The 24,531-nt window shown below is 33.7% G+C and overlaps 3 protein-coding genes across 4 annotated transcripts; 2 read left to right on the top strand and 1 right to left on the bottom strand.

The window, feature by feature from the left end:
* Positions 1 to 4,675: 4,675 nt before the first annotated feature.
* LOC112727093 (protein SUPPRESSOR OF GENE SILENCING 3) lies at positions 4,676 to 9,084 on the top strand. Of its 2 annotated transcripts, none has more exons than XM_025776719.3 (6): positions 4,676 to 4,899; positions 5,900 to 6,935; positions 7,092 to 7,386; positions 7,542 to 7,786; positions 8,177 to 8,334; positions 8,608 to 9,084. In XM_025776719.3, exons 2-6 carry the CDS (start codon positions 5,910 to 5,912, stop codon positions 8,831 to 8,833), a joined length of 1,950 nt encoding a protein of 649 aa, XP_025632504.1. In that variant the 5' UTR covers positions 4,676 to 4,899; positions 5,900 to 5,909; the 3' UTR covers positions 8,834 to 9,084. The 2 variants fall into 2 exon arrangements, with proteins under 2 accessions (XP_025632504.1, XP_025632505.1); XM_025776720.3 differs by having other exon boundaries at positions 4,677 to 4,938.
* A 1,026-nt stretch (positions 9,085 to 10,110) lies between these two features.
* Positions 10,111 to 10,677, bottom strand: LOC112729810 (GDSL esterase/lipase At1g71250-like). Its single transcript, XM_025779958.1, has 2 exons — positions 10,503 to 10,677; positions 10,111 to 10,370 (listed from the first exon to the last, which is right to left on the bottom strand). Exons 1-2 carry the CDS (start codon positions 10,675 to 10,677, stop codon positions 10,111 to 10,113), a joined length of 435 nt encoding a protein of 144 aa, XP_025635743.1.
* A 9,835-nt stretch (positions 10,678 to 20,512) lies between these two features.
* Positions 20,513 to 23,335, top strand: LOC112727090 (rho GDP-dissociation inhibitor 1). Its single transcript, XM_025776716.3, has 5 exons — positions 20,513 to 21,082; positions 21,556 to 21,619; positions 21,714 to 21,935; positions 22,356 to 22,480; positions 22,966 to 23,335. The coding sequence occupies exons 1-5, from the start codon at positions 20,870 to 20,872 to the stop codon at positions 23,032 to 23,034; spliced, it is 693 nt and encodes a 230-aa protein (XP_025632501.1). The 5' UTR covers positions 20,513 to 20,869; the 3' UTR covers positions 23,035 to 23,335.
* The last annotated feature ends 1,196 nt before the right edge of the window (positions 23,336 to 24,531 follow it).

The following is a 24,531-nucleotide window of genomic DNA, read 5'->3' as shown; positions in this document are numbered from 1 at the left end:
AGCTTTGGACTCCCATGGAGGTTCAGCATCTCCTAGATCTTCAACCAACTCTTCTTCTTGTACAATGACAGCTTCTTCCACTTGTTCTAGTACGAATTCATGCTCTGTCTTGTCCACTGGAGTTTCTAGTATCTCCTTCATGCTACGCTCTTCATTAGATTGTCCACATGGGGCTGTGGTTGGTCCTTGAATGTTCGAACGTCTAGAAGCTAATTGAATTACTACTTGCTCTAGTTGTCGAATGGTTGTTTGAAGTTTATTTACTGTTTCCTTGAGGCGAACCTCTGATTCTCGGGGTGATGGATTTGGACATGATACATAGGAAAGTGGTGGTGCTTGGGAGTGATTGGATTGGAACTGGGGTAAATAGGGATCATGCGGTGGCGAATGGTGAAGAGAAGCTTGTGAGTGTGGTGGTTCGAGGTTATGTTGAGAGGGTGGTCTATAGGCACGGGGTGGGGCTTGTTGGTAGTTACAAAGTTGTCCACCATATTTATCAGCTGGGTGTGCATTGTATAATGGTCGTTGTCCATGATATCTTGGAGGGTGTTGTTGCCTAAAGGGTTGATTAGATCCTCTTGGCTCCATCCATCCTTGATTGGTCTGACCTTGATGCATATTCCTGCTGTGGCTTCTATTTCCTTCAACAAAGTTAGAACCAAACTCAAAGCGAGAGGGGTGAGAGTTCATAGTAGCAAATAAAATTAAAAATGAAAAGCAGAATTAAGTAAAAGAAAAATATTTACAATAACCAATAATAAGGCACACATTAGCAGTTCCCTGGCAACAGCGCCATTTTGACGTCGGGCTTTTTGCCAGTAAAGAATTTCATAAAAACAGTCGCGTTGTAGATATAGTCTCTAAACCGACAGAAATCCCTTCGTACAAACGTTTTGGTTGTCACAAGTAACAAACCCCTTTAAAATTGTTAACCGAAGTATTCAAATCTCGGGTCGTCTTCTCAAGGAACTGCAGGGAAGTATGTTCTTATTATTGGCTATGGAGATTGTAAATCGGGGTTGAGAGTGAGGAATAAGTAATTTAAATGGCAATTAAAATAAATAAATACTGTAAAGCAAACTTTTGGTAAGGTATGAGAAATTGAAAGTCCAAATTAGTTATCCTTCTCAATAATAAAGAAGATTGAATCTTAACTCCACTTAGTTAACCTTTGCTAAAGCAAAGGAAAGTCAAGAGACTAATTAGTCTGACCTTCGAATCCTATTTATTTCCTAAGAAAAGATTGGGATTATTAAAAGTCAATTCAACTAGCAAAGATAACAGTTATCAATTATGTTGAGCTACGATAACTCCTGAGTTACTGATTTCTTAACCAAGACCAAAAGGGAAAAATAAATAAATCTACTGGAATAAAAATATCTTCAAATTGGGAATAACAGTAACACAAATAATAGAGAGCAATATTAAACTGAAATACCTCAAATAACATTAATTCAAATAATCTGGAACATAGAAGAATTCATAAATTAACTTGCAAAAGTAAATAATCAACTAAAGTAATGGAATGAATAAAAGTGAAAGGGAAGCTTAAAGTAAAGGAACATTAAACCTAGGATTGAGAGTCACTCCTAAAACTAAGAGAAGTCCTAAATCCTAAGAGAGAGAGGAGAGAACCTCTCTCAAAACTAAATCTAAATCATGGAAAGTAACTAAATTGGCGAGCTCTCTCTGAATGGATGCATTCCCTCACTTCATAACCTCTGGTCTATGCCTTCTGGACTTGGATTTGGGCCAAAAGGGCCTCAGAATTCGCTGGGAGCGTTTTCTGCAATTTCTGGTGCGTGGCCTCTGTCACGCGTCCGCGTGGGTCACGCGGTCGCGTCATTTGGAGCTTTTCTTGTCACGCGGTCGCGTCAATCATGCGGCCGCGTCATATGTGTTTTGTTTAAGGCGCGCGGTCGCATCAGTCATGCGGCCGCGTCGCTGTTGATTCGCGCTTGGCATGCGTCCGCGTCGTCCATGCGATCGCGTGGATGCCAGTTTCTTTAGAAACTCTATTTTGTGCTTTCCTTCCATTTTTGTATGTTTCCTTTCCATCCTTTAAGTCATTCCTGCCTTAGAAGATCTGAAACTACTCAACACACTAGTCACGGCATCGAATGGAATTAAAGGTAATTAAAATAATTAGTTTTAAAGCATAGGAAACATGTTTTTCATATACATCACATAATAAGGAAGGAGAGGTAAAACCATGCAATTAATATGAATAAGTGGGTGAAGGATTGGATAAATCACTCAAATTAAGCACAAAATATATCATAAAATATGGGTTTATCAGATACCCAATATGTAAATTTTGCTTTATTAGGAAAGCTTGTTTGGCAATTACTGCATAATAAAGATAAGCTTTGGGTAAAAATTATGTTGGCAAAATATTTTCTTGGGAGTTCTTGCTTTTCACCCAATTTTTCTAATAATGTTTCAAGCACTTGGCGAGCGATTTATAAGACAATAGAAAAGTTTTGTGATAGTTTTGATTGGTGTACAGGCAAGATGTCTCAATCCTTTTGGTATCATGCTTGGCGACCATGTGGAACGCTAGCTCCTTTGGTTCTTTTTGTGCACATTTTTTATTCTCACTTGAAACTAGAAGATGTCTAGTACCATGGACATTGGCGGTGGGATATTCTTTGCACAATGATTCTGGAAGAAGTTAAACTTGATTTGATACTCTTTGATCCTATCAAGCAGGCAGGAGATAAAATAGGTTGGTTTTTGACAAACTCAAATACTCTCACATACTCGACTAAATGTGGGTATGAATGGCTATTGAAGAAGAAAATTGGATGGAATGATAATGAAAATTGGCTTTGGCTTTGGTGCTTGAGAATACCGGAGAAGATAAAGTGTCTGCTCTAACTTTGCCTCAACAACGGAGTTTTCATAGCTAGTTATCGGTTTCAAAGAGATCTTGCTACTTCTTATTTTTGTCAGAGATATTATCTTGCTCTAGAATATTGCTTTAGGACTTGCCAAAAAGCTCGTCAGATTTGGATTAGCTTAAACTTGGGAATGACCGTTGAGGACTCTAGTTTGAATTTTGTGTCTTGGATTCGTTCTAACCTCAACAAAAATGAGTTTCTCTTTGCAGCGGCCTTTTGGTGGATTTGGAGGGATAGGAACAATGACATCTTCCATCAAGATGATCCATGGAGTAAGGAGAAAATTGTTCACTTAGTTAAACATGTTGCTCGAGATTTCTCTAATGTTGTTACCACCCAAAAACATATTATTCCTTCCTCTTTGCAATATAACTGGGAACCACCTCCAATGAATGTCTGTAAAGTGACGATGCAAGCATTTTTGAAAATGAGCAATTAGCTGGCTTTGGATGTATTATTAGAGACAGCATGGGAATTTGGATAAAAGGTTGTTCTGCCAGTATACCTCTTTCTAGTGTTCTCTGTTCTGAGCTTCATGCTATTTGGAGAGGGCTTGTTATGGCTTGGGATTGTGAGTGCAAAGAGGTCATATGTGAAACTGATAATCTTGATGCGTTTCTTCTTGTTTCACGAGACACAACCAGTATGATTAGGAATGACTCTGATATGCTTGACAAAATTAAAGAGATACTCCAGCGCAATTGGACAGCTACTTTAGTGCTCATCCAGCGCACAGCAAACAGAGCGGCTGATTTAATGGCTAAAACTGCTGCTTTAAACTAATAGGTGTACTTAGAGTGGTTTCTGCCCCCTAATAATTTAGACATTATTATCAGAGAGGAGTGCTACTCTTTTTCTTAGGTTCTTTTTCTTTGTATTATGTTCAGTCACCAAAAAAATAAAGATTAAGGGTCTGTTTGAGAAGCTTCAAAAATATTTTTTTTTTGAGTTTTTAACTTATGAAAAGTAGTAGTATACTAGTATTAATGTTTGGTGTAATTTTCAAAACTAAAGCTTTTTAAGAAGCTATTTAAGAATTTATAGAGAAGTTAAAAAAAAATAACTTCTCTCATAATACTACTATTTTTTATCACATTTCTATAAAATAAGCACTTTTAAAACTAAAAATCTAAATACAAAATAATTTATTTATAAGTTACTTTTAATATAGTCATTTATTATTTAATCTATTTTTTCAAAGGAAGTTTAGTTAAACTGTTTACCTAAATTGGACCTAAAACTATAGCAACTAAAAAATAAAAAATATTATTACAATAATATAAATTTAATTTAATTGAATAATAGTACAATTTAATATTAGTACAATTTAACTAAATGCTCAAATAGTTATCCTAAAAATTAATTTAATTGAATAATAGTACAATTTAATATTAACAATGAAACATTTTATAAAAATATATAATACTAACTGCAAACTAAAATTAAAATTTTAAAATAAATATTGTCTCTTTTATTTTGATAACTTGATGTTTTTTTTTTATAAATTCATATAAATATACAATAAAAAAAATTATATGTAAAATAATATTATTAAAAATAAAAATAGTATTATTATTTTCTATAAATATATTATATTTTCACATTATTAGCCTACTAAAATGATATTTTAAAAGAAAAATGTACACCAATCACCAAATTAAGTTCAAAGAATATATTTTTTCCCAAAGAAAGAGAAGGGTTGAACAAACTTGACAAAAAGTGGAAAAAAATTCAAAGACAATATATATTTACCCCCCACCCCCCAAAAGAATTGACACAAAATTGAACAGCCTTCTTTGCTAAGTTTGTTATTTCGTTCGTACCCAAAATAAAATAAAATAAATCAAACTTGATTAAAATTTTCAGGTCCGCAAAGACCTCACATAAGGTCTCCTCTTGTTCTTCTGACACTCACTCTCACTCTCACTCTCACTGTAGCGCGTTTGGACCATCAATCTTCCTCGATTTTCCGCCATTAACATTTCAGCGATCCCTGGTGATTCCACTCTTACCTTCGAAACGATGTCGCTTTGCTGTTAGTTGGTGTTTCTTTTGAATGCTCATTTTCTTTTTCGTAGAAGCATTTCATTATCACTTTCAGTTTCTGGTTTTTTGGATTCTGTTTTTATTTTTTGTGTCTGTGTGTTTGTGGGGTTTTTTTTTTCAGTTTCAGTTTCTCATAACCATATATTGAGTTATTTATAGCTTTGTGAAATTGAGGGTTTCAAGTTCCATGTGATCATAGCTGGTGTTTTTTTGTTAAATAATTTTATTTCTTTCCCCCTACTTCTTTGGTTTCCATTTGGTGTTCTTATTGACGAATGATTTTCATGGCCGCCTCGAAAGCTCTTATTGACCAAAAGAAAGAAAACGAAACTTCCTTGATGAATATTATCAAACCCTTGTTCTAGAATCTAGTTGCTTTCATTTTAAGTTCATGCATTTATTTGTTAACTCAAACAATAAAAGTGTTATCTGAATGTATTTGTGGATGCTGTCCGGTGCCTTATATGACAGAAGAATGAAATTAATTGTTACTTTCATTGTCTTTAATTTCCAATAGCATAGGATTATGAATTGTCACATCATGGCAATTGGCATTTGGCAAGCTTCATGTGTTTTGTATCTGGTTTTGTATGAAAATAGCCTTACCCTTACTCTGTTTCTTCTGTAAACTATCTTCTAATAATTGTGCATCTCTTTATTATGTGAAAGACCTGAGTTCATAATGGTGTGTTGTTATGCATTTTGTTGGGGGAGTGCGATGTTCGAGTAAACAAATGCTCTTGCAGTTTTTAGACTTTTGAGATATACTTGTGTTTGTCATGTAGGTTAATATTTCTATTTCTTCAAATATCTGGGCGGTCTTCCCTTTTCTGTTCTGGATGATGAATACTGAACTGTGTTGACTGATATTTTTGCTGATTCTTTATGAAATTTGCTAAATCTATGTATAATGTAATCATGCTTGACTGAGTTTTTTAAATCATACACAGAGCACATAAAATGAGTTCAAGAGGAGGCGGAGGAAGACCTTCTACTACAGTTAACAATGATGATACGCTGTCCAAAGGGAAAAATGTATCCGAATATGATCAAACGATTGACCAGTTGGCTCAAGGTGTTGCTGACACTACCCTGGATGCAGGAGAAGATGATGGTGGGTGGGAGACATTTACAAGGAAACCCAAGGGCAAAGGTGGAAACAATGCTACAAAACAATGGAATTCTCCATCCCATAATTCTAATCCCAGAGCACGGGGAAACAGAGACATGGCTCAAAAGCAAGGCAATAAAAATTACGGAACTGGACGAGCTTCTGGAAATCCCTGGCAGCAAACTCAAAATGCTAACTATAGGAGACCAGCCGGAAGAGGAAACGGAAGTTTCCAATCAGCTAGCTATGGATATGAAAGCAACTATGTGGTTCCAAATCCTTTAATTCGGCCTCCATTGCAGCAGGGTTGGAATTGGCAATCTAGAGCTGGTGCTGTGCAGTCCCATGTAGATGAAATACCACCACCAGAGGACCCTGAGAAGAATGATGATGTTGAGGATGACGATGAGGGGGAGGAGTCTGATGTTATGGAAGATACTGATGATGATCTAATGAGTGATGATTATGATTCAGATACCAGTCAAAAGAGCCATGAGACACGTAAGAAGTGTAGATGGTTCACGAAGTTCTTTGATATTTTGGATGGCCTGACTGTTGAGCAGATTAATGATCCGGAGAGGCAGTGGCACTGCCCAGCTTGTCAAAATGGTCCTGGTGCCATTGATTGGTACAGAGGGCTGCAGCCTCTAATGACACATGCCAAAACAAAAGGGTCTAAAAGGATGAAGATGCACCGAGAGTTTGCTTTACTTTTGGATGAGGAGTTGCGTAGAAGGGGTACTACGGTAGTTCCGGCCGGGGAAGCTTTTGGTAAATGGAAAGGTTTAGTTGATATGGAGAAAGATCATGAAATAATTTGGCCTCCAATGGTTATCATACAGAATACAAAGCTTGAACAGGATGAAAATGAGAAGGTATGTGCATACCTTTACTTGTGTCAACTGTTGAATAATTATTACTTGTAATAATCATAACTAGTACTCTAAAAGTGTAATATAGAAAACCATTCGAAAATTCCCTAAGCATTTGTCAGTTTGAATTAACTCAAGGTTTTTGTTCTTTGTATTTAGTGGATAGGTATGGGAAACCAAGAGCTTCTTGATTATTTTAGTACATATGCAGCTGTGAAAGCGCGACACTCCTATGGTCCACAAGGTCATCGTGGGATGAGTGTTTTGATATTTGAAGCCTCAGCTAGTGGTTATCTAGAGGCAGAGCGTCTGCACAAGCATTTTAAAGATGAAGGAACTGATAGGGATGCATGGTTTCATCGTCGTATTTTATATCTACCTGGTGGGAATCGTCAGCTCTATGGATATTTAGCTACTAAGGAAGACCTGGACGTTTTTAACAGGCATTCCCAAGGTTTCATTTCCCCTTTCAGATCTTTTTTCTTCTACATACTCGCATTCTGCAGTTTGTTAGATGTCTATGAATTGGAGGTTATGGAAGTCAGTACAATGGAAACCAATTTTATGCTGACTCTTTATATGTTTTGTGATTCCATGTGAATTTTATAGGTAAATCTAGGCTCAAATATGACTTGAGATCATACCAGGAGATGGTTGTAAACCAAATCAAGCAAATGAGTGAGGACAACCAGCTACTTAACTACTTGAAGAACCGTGTTGAGAAAGAGAAAAAGCATAAAAAAGCTCTGGAAGAATCATTTGGTATAGTGAGTGAGAAGCTGCGAAGGACAATGGAGGAAAATCGCATTGTGAGGCTCAGAACAAAAATGCAACATGAAGAAAACAAGGAAGAGGTAATACAAACATCACACATACAGACCTTATGGCTCTTGTGTTTAAACTGTTCCTTGATGCATATTTGCTTTACTTGTGTTATATGTTTAGCATATGATTGTTTCTTGAGGGTTCAAATATAATTGTGCAATGAACTGTTCTATTGAGAAGTTTCATATGTAATTACTACTTTGTAGTTCATTACAAGAGTGCATGACATGTTCCTCTCACTCCCAAAAAAAAGGAAAAGAAAAGAATAGAGATTGTTGTTTATGGATTTTTGTACGTGGTTGGTTTCATGCTTAATTTCTTTTTCTTCTGGCGAGGCGATCTGTAATTTTCTCTAGGTCAAAGCGTATTTTTTTCATGTTATGTTTTTTGACTATCTTATCCTGTGTCCCAACTGGAAGATGTATATGCAAGAAAATTTTTTCAAGGATCAGCTCAAGTCAATTCATGAGACGAGAAATGCAAGGGAAGAAGATTTTGAGAGGATGCAGCAGGAAGAACGTCAGAAGGTGATGCAGTCAAGTACCGCTCCTTTAAATGCAGAGGATCGAAGACTCAAGTAAGCAGATTTGTTTTCCATTTGCATCTGATGTATAGCTATTATGTGTTAAAGTAAATTTTTATGAAGTTAGTATCCTCTAAGATTATTCAAATCGGAAGGTTGAAGGGGATAGATTTGAAAGAAAACCTAACTTCACGACACTGGAAAAATGAATGTTTTGAGGAGTGAAGGGTTTATGTGATACACTAAAGAATGTGGTCTAATTAATTTGTTAGTGCCGTTTATATTTTCCAATGGCTTATGGTGAATTTCATCTTTCTATGGATATAGGGCCGATGAATATCTGAAATTTGTTGAGGTCCAAGACAAAGAAATGGAGAACTTTGTCGCTGAAAAGGAGAAGTTGTTGCTTGCTCATGAAGAAAGCATTGCTGCAATGAAGCGCAGGCATTGGGAGGAAGAGGTGCAGATGGAGAAGAACTTCGATGAACAACTTGCAAAACTCATGGAAAAGTATTCGCCGTCTCAATCGGAGACCAAAGCCAGTGGTACCTGATGATTGGAATGCATAGACTCATACAGCGAGATAACCACAACCAAAAATAGATAAAGATAAATCACAATTTATAGAATGACTGTTCAATGTTGGGAACTCAGATTTTGGTGCTCTAGATATTTGACTATTTGAGAATCTGACAGATTTAGTACTTTATTTTGGTTTTATTTAGTTTGAAATGTCAATCTTGAAATGATCTTGCTTTAATGCGGTACTAATAACAATAGTTTTTAACTTGGTTGATCTTCAAATTTGCGTATTGAGAAGCTTAATTTCCTATGGTTGCTCTGTTGGGTTTTACCAAATGTGAGTTATGAAACATTGATTGGATGTCAGTTTCTTAATAAATGCATAATCAAGATTACGCCAAAAATGTATCGGTTCTTTAATTTGTTGATCCAGTGTACATAGAGTACTGAAAATAATGCTGCTTTGTGGATGGGAACAATCCCCAGCCACAAATATGTTATGTTTCCATCAATACTAAAATTCACCCTTAGAAAATATTACTTTGAATTTTGTTCAATAATTATGATTTGTATACCAATTGAAGTTATGATTTGTCCAATAAAAAATATAGGTAGCTAAAAAACAATAGTGCCATCTGAGACGCATTAATTGGGTAGCAATCAGAGGATAATCCATTGAATGCTCTTGAGCAAGAATTTTGTCCACAGATTCTGAGGGATGAAAAGCATCCCAAAACACATACTAGTCTCTGTTTCTTCATGCTTATCCGTCCTTGAAAACTTCCAACTCCACAGCATGCTCTACCAGTCACAACAAAACCTGTAAATGAAAAAAATACATAATCATGCCATGATTGATAATGGAAAAGAACGTTGATTCTCTAAGACTAAATGATACTACTATACATGATATTTCCTCATTTTTGCCTCTGTAATTATGATATTCTTTTATTTGTAAAGATATACACTAACCTCCTTTGCAGTTTAAGCTTTAAGGCATTTTGTGTTATTAGATTTTATAAAATGTGAGAATCACTTTTCTTATAAGCATGACACTAACCTCCCCTAGCCACACATGTGCAATATCATTTAACTCCAAGAGAACTCAATATAGTTTACACTAATAATAAATAATAATGTCACTTTTTTATGCAATTTGTCCAAATTACCCTCCATTTTCATTATTTTATGTTTTCGGTAATGAGAAAAGCTCATAGAAATTGAGGACAATTTAGGAATAATAATAAAGGAGTGGCATTATTAATTAAGAGGCAGCAAAACACACTCCCTAGATTAATAACCATATAATTAAGGACATTTCCTACCATAAGCAATTGGGTTTTGTATAATCTGCATGAGAGCTGCATAAGTGTTGCCATAAACAAAAATTGATGAACCACTGTATTGTGTGTTCAGTTCATCAACCAAGGATCTCAATCTATCCACGCACACTCCTGATGGGAAAAGGCCTCTGGATATTTGATTCGGTATGCAACCGAGTGGTCCAACTCCTGCCAGCAAGAACTTTCTCAGCCCCAAATAATGCAGACTCTGCAGAATAGTAGCACCTTCCATGTGTTAAGATTAAACAATAAATGTAGAACATGTTAAAGAGACTGTTTTATAGTTTCTGTTATATATCCTAGCATCTCTTTTAATTACTCTGTTAGTTATGCATCTTCATGAAAAAAAACAACAACGTTCGATTGGGTCCTTTCTAATCGTTTTGTATTGCTGTATGAGTATATCAGCATATGTTTTTGGGTCGTAGAGGAAGCTCGATGAATATAGTCCTGACAATAGATAGTTGTTTATGTAGTCATTGCTTCCATGATTCACTATTGCCAAATACTGACTCAAATTCATGTCCTCCATTGTTGTCTTCAGCTGGTTGAAGGTAATGCCTGCTCCCTGTGTCGTTTAATCCGTTAGTTAAAATCCGGACATAATGGAATATACACTCTCGTATGAATTTTCAGATTGCAACATGACACGGGTGAGTGAGTGGGAGAGTAAAAATGTTTTTAGATAGATCTGAAAATTTTAGATGCTATCTTTTTCTTCTCCTTGTTATTTCTCATTTACTTGTAAGTGACTCTTTCCTAAGTAAATGCATCACGAGATGTGAAAACTCCACATAAAATATATTTTCAGAAACGTGGTTACTCACCTGAACATGTCTTTTATATGAAGATCATAACTAAAATATGGAGTGGATCAATAAGGCTCTACCTCAAAGTAAAATATTTAATAAGTCTAACCAAATTATTATAACAATTTTTTAAATTATGCACCTTCTTCTCTTTTTCCTTCTCCTTCTTTTCCTTTTCTTTCTCTTTTTCTTCCTCCTCTTTCTTCTTCTTTTTCTTCTTCCAAATTTGCGCATGCAAATTCTTCTTCTCTTCTAATGTTGCCACTTCTTTTTCTTTTCCTTTTTCGTTATCTGTCGTCACCGAAATACCAACATTTTGCAAACATTTTAGTAGTTTTGATTTTCTCTGATGCCATCTTTAAATAATTTTGGTTCATTTATTAATTTATTTCGGTTCATTTGTGTGTTAATTAAAGTTTACTTGATGTTGCTAATAAGTATTGATCACATTTTTTATTTCTTAAGTAATTTTGGCTATTTCTTAGTTTAATTGAGGTTGGTTTGTATCCAGAAATGAATTTGATGTGTTTTTGTTAATGATTGAGTTTTTTTATTATTTTGTTTAAATCTAAACTAATTTCGGTTCATTTGTGTGCTAATTGAAGTTCACTTGATGCTGCTGATAAATATTGACCAAATTTTTTATTCCTTTCCTAGTTTAATTAAAATTCATTTGGATTCAAAAATGAATTTGATGTATTTTTATTGATGATTGAATTTTTTTACTACTTGTTCAAATATAAACTAATTGAATGGAATAGAATGAGATCTAATGTTATTAAATAAAGTGATAAAGAATAATTTTATTTTTCTTTGTTAAAAACTTTGGTCAATATTTATCAGCAACATCAAGTAAACCTCAATTAACACAAACACATCGAATTCATTTCTGGATCTAAATGAATCTCAAATAAACTAAGAAATGAATCGAAATTACTTAATGAATAAAAAATTTGATCAATATTTATCACCAGCATCACGTGAACTTCAATAAACACACAAATGAACCGAAATTAGTTTGGTTTTGAATAAGTAATCAAAAAGACTCAATCGTCAACAAAAACACATATAATTTATTTTTGAATTCAAATAAACCTCAATTAAATTAAAAAATAAATTGAAATTATTTAAGGAATAAAACATTTGGTTAATACTTAGCAGCATCAAGTGAATTTCAATTAATTCACAAATGAATTGAAATAAACTAAAAAATAAACCGAAATTATTTAATGATAGCACTAGAAAAAATAAAAACCATTAAAGATATTAGTAAAATATTGGTGTTACTGATAATGACCTATATACACTGATGAGATGAAAATGGTTTTTGTTGTGTTTAAGCCAATTTGATAAGAGTGGATTGCAAAAAATATTTAAATATATAACTGTACTGTTTTCAATTTTTCATTTTTCATTTTTTCCTCCCTTTCAGCAGTGCCATATCATGTTCTGCTTGTTCGGATTTTGTGCAATTCTCTACACATTGATAATTGTATGTATAAATCAAGGTTTTAAAATACGCAATCAAATAGTTCATTTCAAAAATAAAAAAATAAAAAATCAACTTTTAATAAGCTAACATTAATCAATTTTAAGATATAAAATTTAAAATAAATAAAATAATTTTAAAAAGTCAGCTAATGTTTGTTTTAATTGTTATTTTGTGATTTATTTTGTAATTTTTTAAATATTTTAGACCGATTGTATATTTATCTGCAAGTATTTATTTTGTTTTACACAATGACAATGGGTTTTAATTTATTTTTTTAATTATCTTTTAATTTTAAATGAAAAAACATTAATATATATTTTTCAAAAAATTTAAAAATAATAACTTAAAAATTTATTTAAATGTTAAAAAGATAATTACTTCTAATAATTTTTTGGTGTTTGCTTCGGTACGATAATAAATTTATACGTACCGATACGTTTAAAATATGAACAAATAACAACAAGTTATGTGAAATTTATTTTTCACGTTAGCATCAGTTTTTTTTTTTTAAAATATATTTCATATCGTTAATTTTACTAAAATACCCTTATAATTTAATAAAAATAAAAAATTTTTTTATTTAATTTTATAAAAAGACTTAAACATGTTAGGAAATTATTTTAATTTCCTAATTTATTTGTGGGCAATACATATATTAATTGTAATCACAAATTATGCTATTTCGAATTAAATGACTTATATAATGATGATCTCATTTATTGTTATAAATGCTAATTAAATAAGTCATTATTACTTTTGATTTGGAATTAAATGAGAATAAAATCGGATATTATCTTTTGTTCTTTAGATAATTATCTTTTTGGATTTTAGATATATTATCTTTTGGGCTTTAGATACTATTTTATTTGGGTTTAAGGGTTTAATGGGTGTCATGCTCAAATATAAATACATCTTCAGGGTTTCGGTCCCCAATATATCAAAGCCGCCTTTGTTACTCTTTTCCCATCAAAAAGAGTTGCAGTTCAGCCTCCTAAGAATACAGAAGACTTTGGTTGAGGAAGATCGAAAGAACCACAAGATCCAAACTCTTCCAATCGTATGATTCATGTTTATGAATTCAGATACGCTTCCGCCTTATGATATATATATTTTTGGTGATTCAATGTGAATGATTTGGGTTATTGAAATTTATTCCAACAAGTGGTATCAGAGCCATCCATAATTGAGTCATTAAAAATATTAATTTTTTTTTTATTTCACCGGATCAAAACATGTTTGCGTTGTTAGGATCGAATTCAATTTTGTGAATCCGGTGAATTCGTTATTTGTTTTTAATGTGTATACATTGACCTTATGAATTGCAGTGCCTTCTTTATATGTATTGATTTATTTGTTAATGAATTTTGTACATGTGAATGTACTGCGCCTTTGATATATGAGAAAAGCAACATATGTGTGTAGATAATCTGTTTCATGGATTCGTTTTTTTTTTTTTGGAGAAAATAGTTACCATAAGTTGCCGATAATATATACGAAGCTAGTCGGCGTTCTTAATTTTTTTAAGATTTAATTTTTGTGCGGTTAAAAAAAAAAATTTAAATTGTTACATAAGGAAACTAGTAACAATTTGGATTATTATACCCACTTATTTTATAAAGATTTGGTTTTAGAAAAAATTGATTGAACATTATGCTGCCAAAGTAGCCTCTTTTGTGAAAATTGATTTATTCAAAACATAAGGAATATGGTGATATGTAATTCATGCGAATATTAGTTGGTCCAAAGGAAGATCTATATTTGGCCGAATTACATACACATATTGATGGTAAATACATATTTGGGTAACTAATTAAGAATAAAGTAATGCTTATTATTTATGCGAACAATAATCAGCCCAAAGGAAGTTTATTGTTTGGCCAAATAATAAGTATTGTACACTTTTGTTTATTTTCTATTAATTATGCGGTCAATAATCGGCCCAAAGGAAGGTTATTATTTGGCCAATTAATAGAAAATATATGCGGTAATAAATAGGTTGCGAAGTTTAAGTTTCCATGTGCGCATTAAGTCGGTCCAAAGAAAGGCTTAATGTGTGACAGGAATTTTGACAATATTTGATTACTGCAATGAGAGTATCACTTACAGTTAATTTTTCTATCCAAAGATTGAAAATTAATGTTGTGCTGGATATCTCAATATGGATTTTTTACCCATTAATTAACTAATATTTACTGCATGTTCTTTTTGTTCTAATCCAGAAATTATAGCTTTAGCTACCAATGTTTCTGCACAAATTAGCAGTATTCCTATGCTGAATGGTTCAAACTTTAAAGTTTAGAAAGATACCGTGGAGATTGTCCTCGGTTGTATGAATCTAGATATAGCTCTTCGAGAGGAGAAACCCACTTCCACTGCGGAAAACCTCAATGAGGTTAAAATAGAGAAGTGGGAGAGATCCGATCGAATGAGCATTATGATCATGAAACGCTCAATTCCTGAGGCGTTTTGGGGCTCAATTACTGAGGATAAAGATGCCAAACAGTTCCTAAAGGATGTTGAGAAATTCTTTACTAAGAAATTCAGTGCTCACATGGCTTTATCTTCTCAGTATAAAAGAAAGCGTGATACTACTGCGGATGCGCCTTCTCAGCAAAAAAAGGCTAAGAAACAGGATCAAGTTTCAACCTGTTTCTTCTGTAAGAAGGTGGGACACATGAAGAAGGATTGTACCAAATATGCCACATGGCGTGTAAAGAATGGTATAATTCTTACTTTCGTTTGTTCTGAGGCTAGTTTAAGTTATGCACCTGTTGATACTTGGTTGGTAGATTCTGCTGCTACTACTCATGTAAGTGTCACTATGCAGGGTTGCCTGTGGAGCCGACCGCCAAGTGATGCTGAAAGATACATCTACGTGGCAGACGGCAATATAGTTGCAGTCGAAGCTATATGAACCTTTAGATTATGTTCCACGAGTGGATTTTACTTGGATTTATTAGAGACATTTTATGTACCGTCATTTAGACAAAATTTGGTTTCTGTTTCTCGTTTGGACAAATAAGGTTATTTTTGTTCGTTCGAAGACAATAAAGTCAGTCTCTTTTATAATTCAAATAATATTTGCTCTGATCATTTGGTGGATAATCTATATAGGCTTGACTTAAATTCATATAATAATGAAATACTGCAAACGGGTACAAAACGAAAACTAACTGAGAATTCGGCATCATTATGGCACAAACACCTAGGTCACATCTCTAAACAGAGAATTCAGAGGCTCGTGTCGGATGGAATTCTCGGATCCCTAAATTTAGCAGACTTTGAAGTCTGCATTGAGTGCATAAAGGGAAAAAGAACAAATGAAAGGAAATTAGGTGCCAAGAGAGCTAAAGATGTCTTAGAACTGATACATACTGATATATGTGGCCCATTCCCTACTGTCTCTTGGAATGGACAACGGTACTTTATTACGTCCATAGATGATTACTCTCGTTATGGGTATCTATATTTAATTCATGAAAAGTGTCAAGTCTTGGATGTTTTCAAGTCTTTCAAAGCTGAAGTTGAACTTCAACTTGGAAAGAAAATTAAAGCTGTCAAATCTGATCGTGGTGGTGAATACTACGGAAGATATGACGGTTCAGGTGAGCAACGTCCCAGGCCTTTTGCTCTTTTCCTAGAGGAGTGTGGTATTGTTCCGCAATACACCATGCCAGGCAAATCTAGCATGAATGGTGTTGCAGAGCGAAGGAACCGAACTCTTAAGGACATGGTGAGAAGTATGGTTAGTCATTCTTCCTTGCCTGAATCACTCTGGGGAGAAGCCTTAAAGACCGCAATGTACATCCTTAATAGGGTGCCAAGCAAAGCAGTTAACAAAACCCCATATGAAATTTGGACTGGGAAAAGGCCAGTATAAAGCATTTGCATATTTGGGGATGTCCAGTTGAGACGCGACCTTATAGGCCGCATGAAAGAAAATTGGACTCAAGGACAATTAGTTGCTACTTTGTTGGTTACGCTGAGCGTTCACGAGGGTACAAGTTTTACAATCCCGCATCAAGGTCTATTTTTGAGACGGAAAATGCGAGATTTCTTGAGGATGTTGAGTTTGGGGGGAAGGAAATATTAGGAATGTTGCTTTTGATGAGGATTCTGTAACTGACAATGATCAGGTCCTTGTGTCTATTGTTGTTCAAGATACAGTTATAGTACAAGAGCAAAATGAGAATCCTACTGTAGATCCAGTTACAGTACAAGAGAACAATGAGAATATTGTTGTTGCTCGAGATACTGCTACAGTACAAGAAAATGATGAGAATTCTCATCAACCCCAACCCATACAGCAAGCTCAACAACCTCAAGAAGTGTCATTAAGGAGATCCAATAGAAAAAGGAGAAAATTCATCTATGGTCTCAAACAAGCTTCCCGTTAATGGTATCACAAGTTTAATTAAGTCATTACCTCATGGTTTTGAGGTAAATATTATAGATGAGTGTGTATACCGCAAGTTCAGTGGGAGTAAATACATCATTTTGGTCTTACATGTTGATGACATTCTACTTGCCAGTAGCGATATAGGCTTGTTGCATGAAACTAAGAAATTTCTATCGAACAAATTCAAAATGAAAGATCTTGGTGATGCCTCTTTTGTATTAGGAATCGAGATACTAAGAGATCGCCCTCAAGGTATTCTTGGATTATCACAAAAGAACTATATCGAAAAGATTTTAAGTAGATATGGCATGAAAATTTGTAGACCAATGTACACACCCGTAGCTAAAGGAGACAAGTTCAGTCTCAAACAATGCCCTAAAAATGATCTTGAGAGGACAGCAATGCATGATAAGCCTTATGCATCAGCACTAGGGAGTTTAATGTATGCTCAAGTCTGCACACATCCCGATATATCATTTATAGTGGGAGTGTTGGGTAAATACTTGAGCAATCCGGGCATGGATCATTGGATAGCTGTTAAACGCGTAATGCGTTATTTAAAGAGAACAAAAAATTACATGCTTATTTATCGGAGATCAGAAAATTTCGAGATCATTAGGTACTCTGATTCCGATTTCATGGCATATGGTTGCGAAACTTTGTCACTAAGCTTCATATAGTAGATGACATTGAAAGGCCATTAAAGATATTTTGTGACAATAAGTCAGCAGTACTATACTCCAATAACAATAAGAGCTTGACAAAATCGAAGCATACAGACATCAAGTTCTTAGTTGTCAAGGAGAAAGTTTAAGAAAAACAGATTTCCATAGGACATATAGGAACAGAGTATATGCTAGCAGACCCATTACCAAGGGATTGACTCCTAACGTCTTTCAAGAGCACACTGCTCGGATGGGTGTCAATATTTGTGATGCTTTGGTTTAGTGGGAGTTTATGCTATATGTCCTATGACAGATATTGAGTTATTTTTTCTGCAGAATTAAGTTGATGGTTTATTTCATGTTATGTGAAATGTTCATTTTGCAATATTTGTATTGTGTTTGATCTCAATAAAGTTAGACCAGCTGGAAATAGACATGCATGAGATCACTTGGCATGTAATTTCCATATTACTCATCCAAATTTGATCTATGTTGTTAAGTATATTGGGATGGTAATTGGCGTGGTTTAGTCATGGTATTTAATGTGATAAAAGCTGCGGTAGTCCCATATCTAATGTATGAGACGGACCAGATTGTTAAAGTAATGAGAGAAATAGCATTCAGATGCGCGCATAAAGTTTATAAGGTGTGATTATGTCAAGAAAGAATATATGTATAGCCCAAGTGGGAGATTGTTAGGAAATTATTTTAATTTCCTAATTTATTTGTGGGCAGTACATATATTAATTGTAATCACAAATTATGCTATTTCGAATTAAATGACTTATATAATGATGATCTCATTTATTGTTATAAATGCTAATTAAATAAGTCATTATTACTTTTAATTTGGAATTAAATGAGAATAAAACCGGATATTATCTTTTGTTCCTTAGATAATTATCTTTTTGGATTTTAGATATATTATCTTTTGGGCTTTAGATACTATTTTATTTGGGCTTAAGGGTTTAATGGGTGCCATGCTCAAATATAAATAGACCTTCAGGGTTTCGGTCCCCAATATACCAAAGCCGCCTTTGTTACTCTTTTCCCATAAAAAAGAGTTGCAGTTCAGCCTCCTAGGAATACAGAAGGTTTTGGTTGAGGAAGATCGAAAGAACCACAAGATCCAAACTCTTCCAATCGTATGATTCATGTTTATAAATTCAGGTACGCTTCCGCATTATGATATAATATATTTTTGGTGATTCAATGTGGATGATCTGAGTTATTGAAATTTATTCCAACAAAACATACTTTATTCGATTAGATAAAAATACCCTTCTAAATCAATCAAATTTTAAAATTCAACTAATTCTAATTTTATATTTTCAAATAATTTAAACAACAGAATAAAAACATATCTGAGAAACAAAAAAAAATTATTCTTTCATCTGAGTTTCAAAAACTCTCTCTTCGATCACCGTTTCTAAAGATTTTCTAGTGTTCTTTATCTTGTCAAGGTTTTCTAGTGTTCTTCTCTCTCTCGCGTCACACTCAAGCTCTCTCCCTCTCTCCTCTACAGTCATACAAACATCAGAGAGCGTCGCGATCTTGTGCGTTTCAGAGAGCGTCGTCGTCTTCCTCGTTCTTCATCACTATCGTCAGCTTCTCCCTTCCGGTAATTCCCTCCTGTGATTTCAGTGATTTTAATTATTATATCATTGATGTAATTTTTGTAATTAGTGTAATTTAGTTTGATTTTGGTGATTTTATATTAGTTGATGTTAATTTTGACAAAATGAAAAACTTAAAAAAATTGTACGCAACATTCGGTAAAGTTGGACATGAGCTTCATGTAAGATATCTTGGTGGCCAGCCTTTAGTTTTATTTTGGGGAAATGATATGGTTTAAATTTCTCATTCTAATTAAGTTCTTATTTTATCAATAAAAAAAAGAATTCTTCTTTTTGAAACAATTAAATCAATAACTACTCTTGAAAATTCTTGGTAAAAGCAGTTCAGATTGGAGAACAATTAAATAAAAAAAATAGTTCTTAATGTCAAAAGAAAGGAATTGTTCAAACGGAGAATTTACCAAGAATTTTTAAAAGAGTAGCTATTGGTTTAATTGTTCCAAAAGAAAAAATTTTTCTTTTTTATTGACAAAATAAGAATTCAATTAGGATGAGAAATCTAAACCATATCATTCCCCCAAAATAAAACTAAAGGCTGGCCACCAAGATGAAGCTCATGTCCAACTTTGTCGATTGCCGCGGACAATTTTTTAAGTTTTTTATTTTGTCAAAATTAACAACAGCTAATATAAAATCACAGAAATCAAACTAAATTACACTAATTACAAAAATCACACCAATGCTATAATAATTAAAATTACAGAAATTACAGTGAGGGAATTACCGGAAAGAAGAGGCTGACAGTGGTGATGAAAAATGAGGAAGACGGCAAAGAAGATGGCAACGCTCTTTAGAACCAGGAAGACGACAACGCTCTCTGAAACGCACAAGATGGCGACGACCTAGACCGGAGAGGAGAGAGGGAGAGAGCTTGAATGCGACGTTACAGTGAGACAGATGAGAGAGATCAAGCTCCAGCAGAAGAGAGAGCATAGAAAGAGGAGAGAAGAACACTAGAAAACCTTGAGAGGATGAAGAACACTAGAAAATCTTCAGAGACAGTGATCGAAGAGAGGGTTTCTAAAACTCAAATGAAAACAATCTTTTGATTTTTCTTGTTTCTCAGATATATTTTTATTCTGTTGTTTAAATTATTTGAAAATATAACATTAGAATTAGTTAAATTTTAAAATTTGATTGATTTAAAATGATATTTTTATTTAATCAAATAGAGTAAATATGTTTAAGTCTTTTTATAAAATTAAATAAAAAATATTTTTTATTTTTATTAAATTATAAAAATATTTTAATAAAAATAATAATATAATATATATCTTTTTAAAAAAAATTGATGCTGACGTAGAAAATAAATTTCATATGACTTATTATTATTTGTCTATATTCTCATGGTATCAATCAAATATCATTTTTCTTTTGTCTATTAAAAAAAAAAACAAAAGAAGGGGGGAGGCCGGAGGTGGCGTGTCTTTTTTTTTTTTTTTTTGGGACATAGGGAGGAGGGGGCGTTTTAAAGGCATAGAAAGTGTGTGTATGATTTGGAGTCTTGATCGAGTGTAGAGTGTAGAGTGTAGTTGAGAAATGGTTGACAACCAAGACAGCACCCTTTTTTGAATATTGTGGGAAAACAAAAACAAATTACAAAAAAGAAAATCTCACGCACAGTAGTCAATACAAAAGGAAAAGGGGAACAAAAAAAAAAAAAAAAAATAGAAAGCTCGTCACGCTTCACTTGTGCTTACAGTTACAAGAACTGAGAGAAAGATGGAAGGTGGTAAGAGGGCAGAGGAAGCAGCAGGACCATCATGTGCAGGAACCAACCAAGAAATGCCTCATCACCCAAATGAAGAAGAAGATGAAGAAACTGAAGACGAGAAAGAAGAAGATGAACAAGACTTTGAAACTGATCACCATGAAAATACCACCTTTCAACCTGGCCCTCTTCTTCCTCTCAAGGACCAAATCGAACGGGACAAGGTTTTCCTTTTTCTTTTCTTTTTCATTTTTTAAAAAAATTTTGCTGTATTCTTTTCGAAAATCAAATACTGGGTTGAAGAAAAATGTGTTTGGTTGAAGGGAAAAAAAAAACCCTTTGGGATTGCGGAATGCTCAATTAGAAGAATTTTTGTGATGAAGTAAAAGTTGTCTGAGCTACTTTTATATATGTGAACATGTCACACCATTCTTGAAAAATTCTGAAGGGGAAAGGAAGGTTCACTACCTTAACTATGTAGAAATTAGAATAGATGAAAGGGAGAGAAGCATTTCAGAAGCTGTATATAAGATGGTTCAGCTAACTGGAAGGACTGTTTGTAAAAATGTATTTTGACAAACCCTTTTATAGAGTTCTTTTAATAAAACATTGTGTAAGTTCAAATATATTCATGGTTTATAAGACAGTGAGTTAATGCTTGTGATTTGCTGATATGAATGGTGGTTGTGCTGTGCAGGAGGATGAAAGCCTAAGGAGGTGGAAGGAGAAGCTGTTGGGGTGCTTAGAAAGCGATTTTGACGGTTCGTTTATTGATCTTGCTTATTATCATTGTCACTGTTGATAAATCACAGAAGTTTCAGTTGGATTTGTTTAACTTGTTTACTTTATCAACAGGTCAAGTGGATCCTGAAGTGAAATTCCACTCCATTGGCATAGTCTCTGAGGATTTTGGCGAAGTTGTGACTCCTTTACCATTGAATGAAAATCAAAATGCTCGTGTTCTATTCACTCTCCGGGAAGGGTCTCATTATCAGCTTAAGCTAAAATTTAGTGTTCTTCACAACATTGTGTCTGGCTTGAAATACTTCAACACTGTTTGGAAAGGAGGGATTCAAGGTATTAGTTTGAACTTTTTCTCTGTCAAAGCCTTGCTTGATAATCTTGAGTTCGAAACAGAATATTATTGTTTTCGTAATTAATTGTTGTCTAAGAACCGAAGTTCTAATAACTATTAAAGTCATATCTCATGATTCTGCATAAATCTGACTCTTAACTTTTAGAATAATGCAAAGAATAATCATATGATATTTGCTAACATAAGTTCATTTGTTTTTGGAAGCTGAATTACATGATATTCAGCTTCTGGAGCTAATGCATTATGTAACTTTTATTTATTGACATTCATGTCAATTTGCATTATTGGCTCCCTCTATCTTCATAAGAAATATTTTACGCGAAAGATGACATTGGTCAATAAAGTACAATTCAAATTTTCGCGCATTGCATCGACAATTCAATTATTCTTCGGCATTTCAGTTGATCAGAGCAAAGGAATGTTGGGTACGTTCGCGCCTCAAAAAGAACCTTATGAACATGCATTGAAAGAAGAGGTCACTCCGTCTGGTGTACTTGCAAGGGGTGTTTACTCAGCCAAACTTAAGGTATGAGAAGTAAAACCACTCATGTATGCTATGCTTTATAAAGTGAATTAGCAGTGTCTGTGTTTTTTGTATGTAATACATTTTCCATATGAAACATTTAAAGCAAAGTTTTATTATGGTTTCAGTTTTTCCATCACAAAATCATGAAATGATGCGGAAGCGCGGAACGTAAATAAGACGCCATTTTTTGTAGTTAAAAAACTTTGAAACGTGAAATGAAAGTAGAATTTGTTTTCTTAAACACATATCCCTAAGATTTTCACCCTCATCACAACCATCGAACTAGTCTGGCATCAACTATGTAGGGATTAGTTATATAATTTGACTTGTACATTTTTTCTGTCTGTTTGGAAATTTGGTACATTTTTAACTCAATCTGTCTGCTTACGATTTATATCACATAGAATTGTATTGTCTAAGTTCTTTTGTGTAATTTGCACTACTAGATAGATGAACTTAGTAAAATTTTGTTTGCTATGTTACAGTTTGAAGATGATGATAGAAGGTGTCACATGGAACTCAAATATTCATTCGAGATCAAAAAGAGCATCTAGCCCTGGTTCTTGCCACATTCATGCCCCATTTTGGAAAAGGAAAAAAATGCTCCCTCAAAATTCTTATAGTTTGAATATTGAAATTCCATCAGTGCATGTTAGTGATGTTGCTTAGTGACATTATTGTTTTATTACTTGTATGCTTGCTTATTAATCATAGAAGATGAGCACTGTGGTGAACTGGTGATGGCTTATTCTGTGGTTGATAAATCATGTTAGGAACAAGAAATATCTGCAAAAACACAATTTCACAAGCTGAAACAGATGCTTTTCTTAATCTGAAAATTGTTTATGTACAAAATTCGATGTCTATGATTTGTGTGTTTATTTTATGATTTATATAAAGAAAAGTGTTGCATCTCTATCAATGTAGCATGATTGAGGTCCCACTATGTGACTGCAAGATAAACCCAATGTTTCAAAGTTGGCATGAAAAAGAAATGCCACCATAACAAGTTTGATTATAATTAGAGAACACAACATATGCATTGGAAGGAGGTATTCATTAATTTTAGGGGTAAAATATGCTTTTGTTTCTGAAGTTTTGCAAGAGTTTGAGACAACTTTAATATTTAGTTTAATTTGAGTTAATTTTATTCTCAAAATGTACGTTTTAGTAGTTATGGAACTAGCTTTTTTTTATCAATATTAGATTATTAGCCAACACTTTAGGCCAACATAGTATTTTTATACTATTAGGGTTTAGGGTCTAGAGATTAGAATTTAGAATTTAAGGTCACTATATTTGTTAGATATTATGTATGAGAATACGTTTGTTAGTTAGGTGTTGGCTCAAAAAATGATAAATTTTGTTAGTTATTTAGCATTGTTTTTATTTTTATATTCTTGTTTTGTTGTCATCTTTCTCCTTCACTTTCATTATCTCATTCAATTCCTCTGTCACCACGGCTTACAAAATCAAACTACCATCACCAAACACACCACTACACATCAATATTTTCATTCTCAACCTTCACCACCATATGAACCTGAATATCCCAAGTGACTTCACGGGGAGCCTCGTCAAGATATCAAAGACGATCCTAGCCAGAAAAGCATCTAGCGGCGGTACAAACTGTTGGGACATAGATAACGTTTTCGCAAGTGTTGGTGCGAGGTTGATGCTGTCGGCGGCACTTGTAAAGTAGTCGGCATCTCGATTGCCACTGTTTGCCGCCATTATAGGAGAAACCAGAAATAATTAAGCTAAGGTTTTGAAAGAATGTGTATGAACTTATAAGTGAAAGCAACAATTATTTTGAGATGGATGGAGTATATAATTATCTTTCTCTTTTTTTTTTGGTGTCCTCTATATAATATCTTTGAGATAATTGCTATTTGGTGGAGATACCAATGATACTACTCATAACTGAAGTACAAGTTTTGATTCTAATAACGACATCATCAACGACAAAATAAAGAATGAAAACTTCAGTGTGTGAATCGGAAATACCAAAGCACCGATAAAAAGCACTGTATATATCTCATAGATTTCTT

Source organism: Arachis hypogaea, chromosome 12 (assembly GCF_003086295.3).
Source record: "Arachis hypogaea cultivar Tifrunner chromosome 12, arahy.Tifrunner.gnm2.J5K5, whole genome shotgun sequence".
Taxonomy (NCBI): domain Eukaryota; kingdom Viridiplantae; phylum Streptophyta; class Magnoliopsida; order Fabales; family Fabaceae; genus Arachis; species Arachis hypogaea.
The sequence above is the reverse complement of the archived record's forward strand: the minus strand, read 5'-3'. Positions and strand labels throughout refer to the sequence as shown.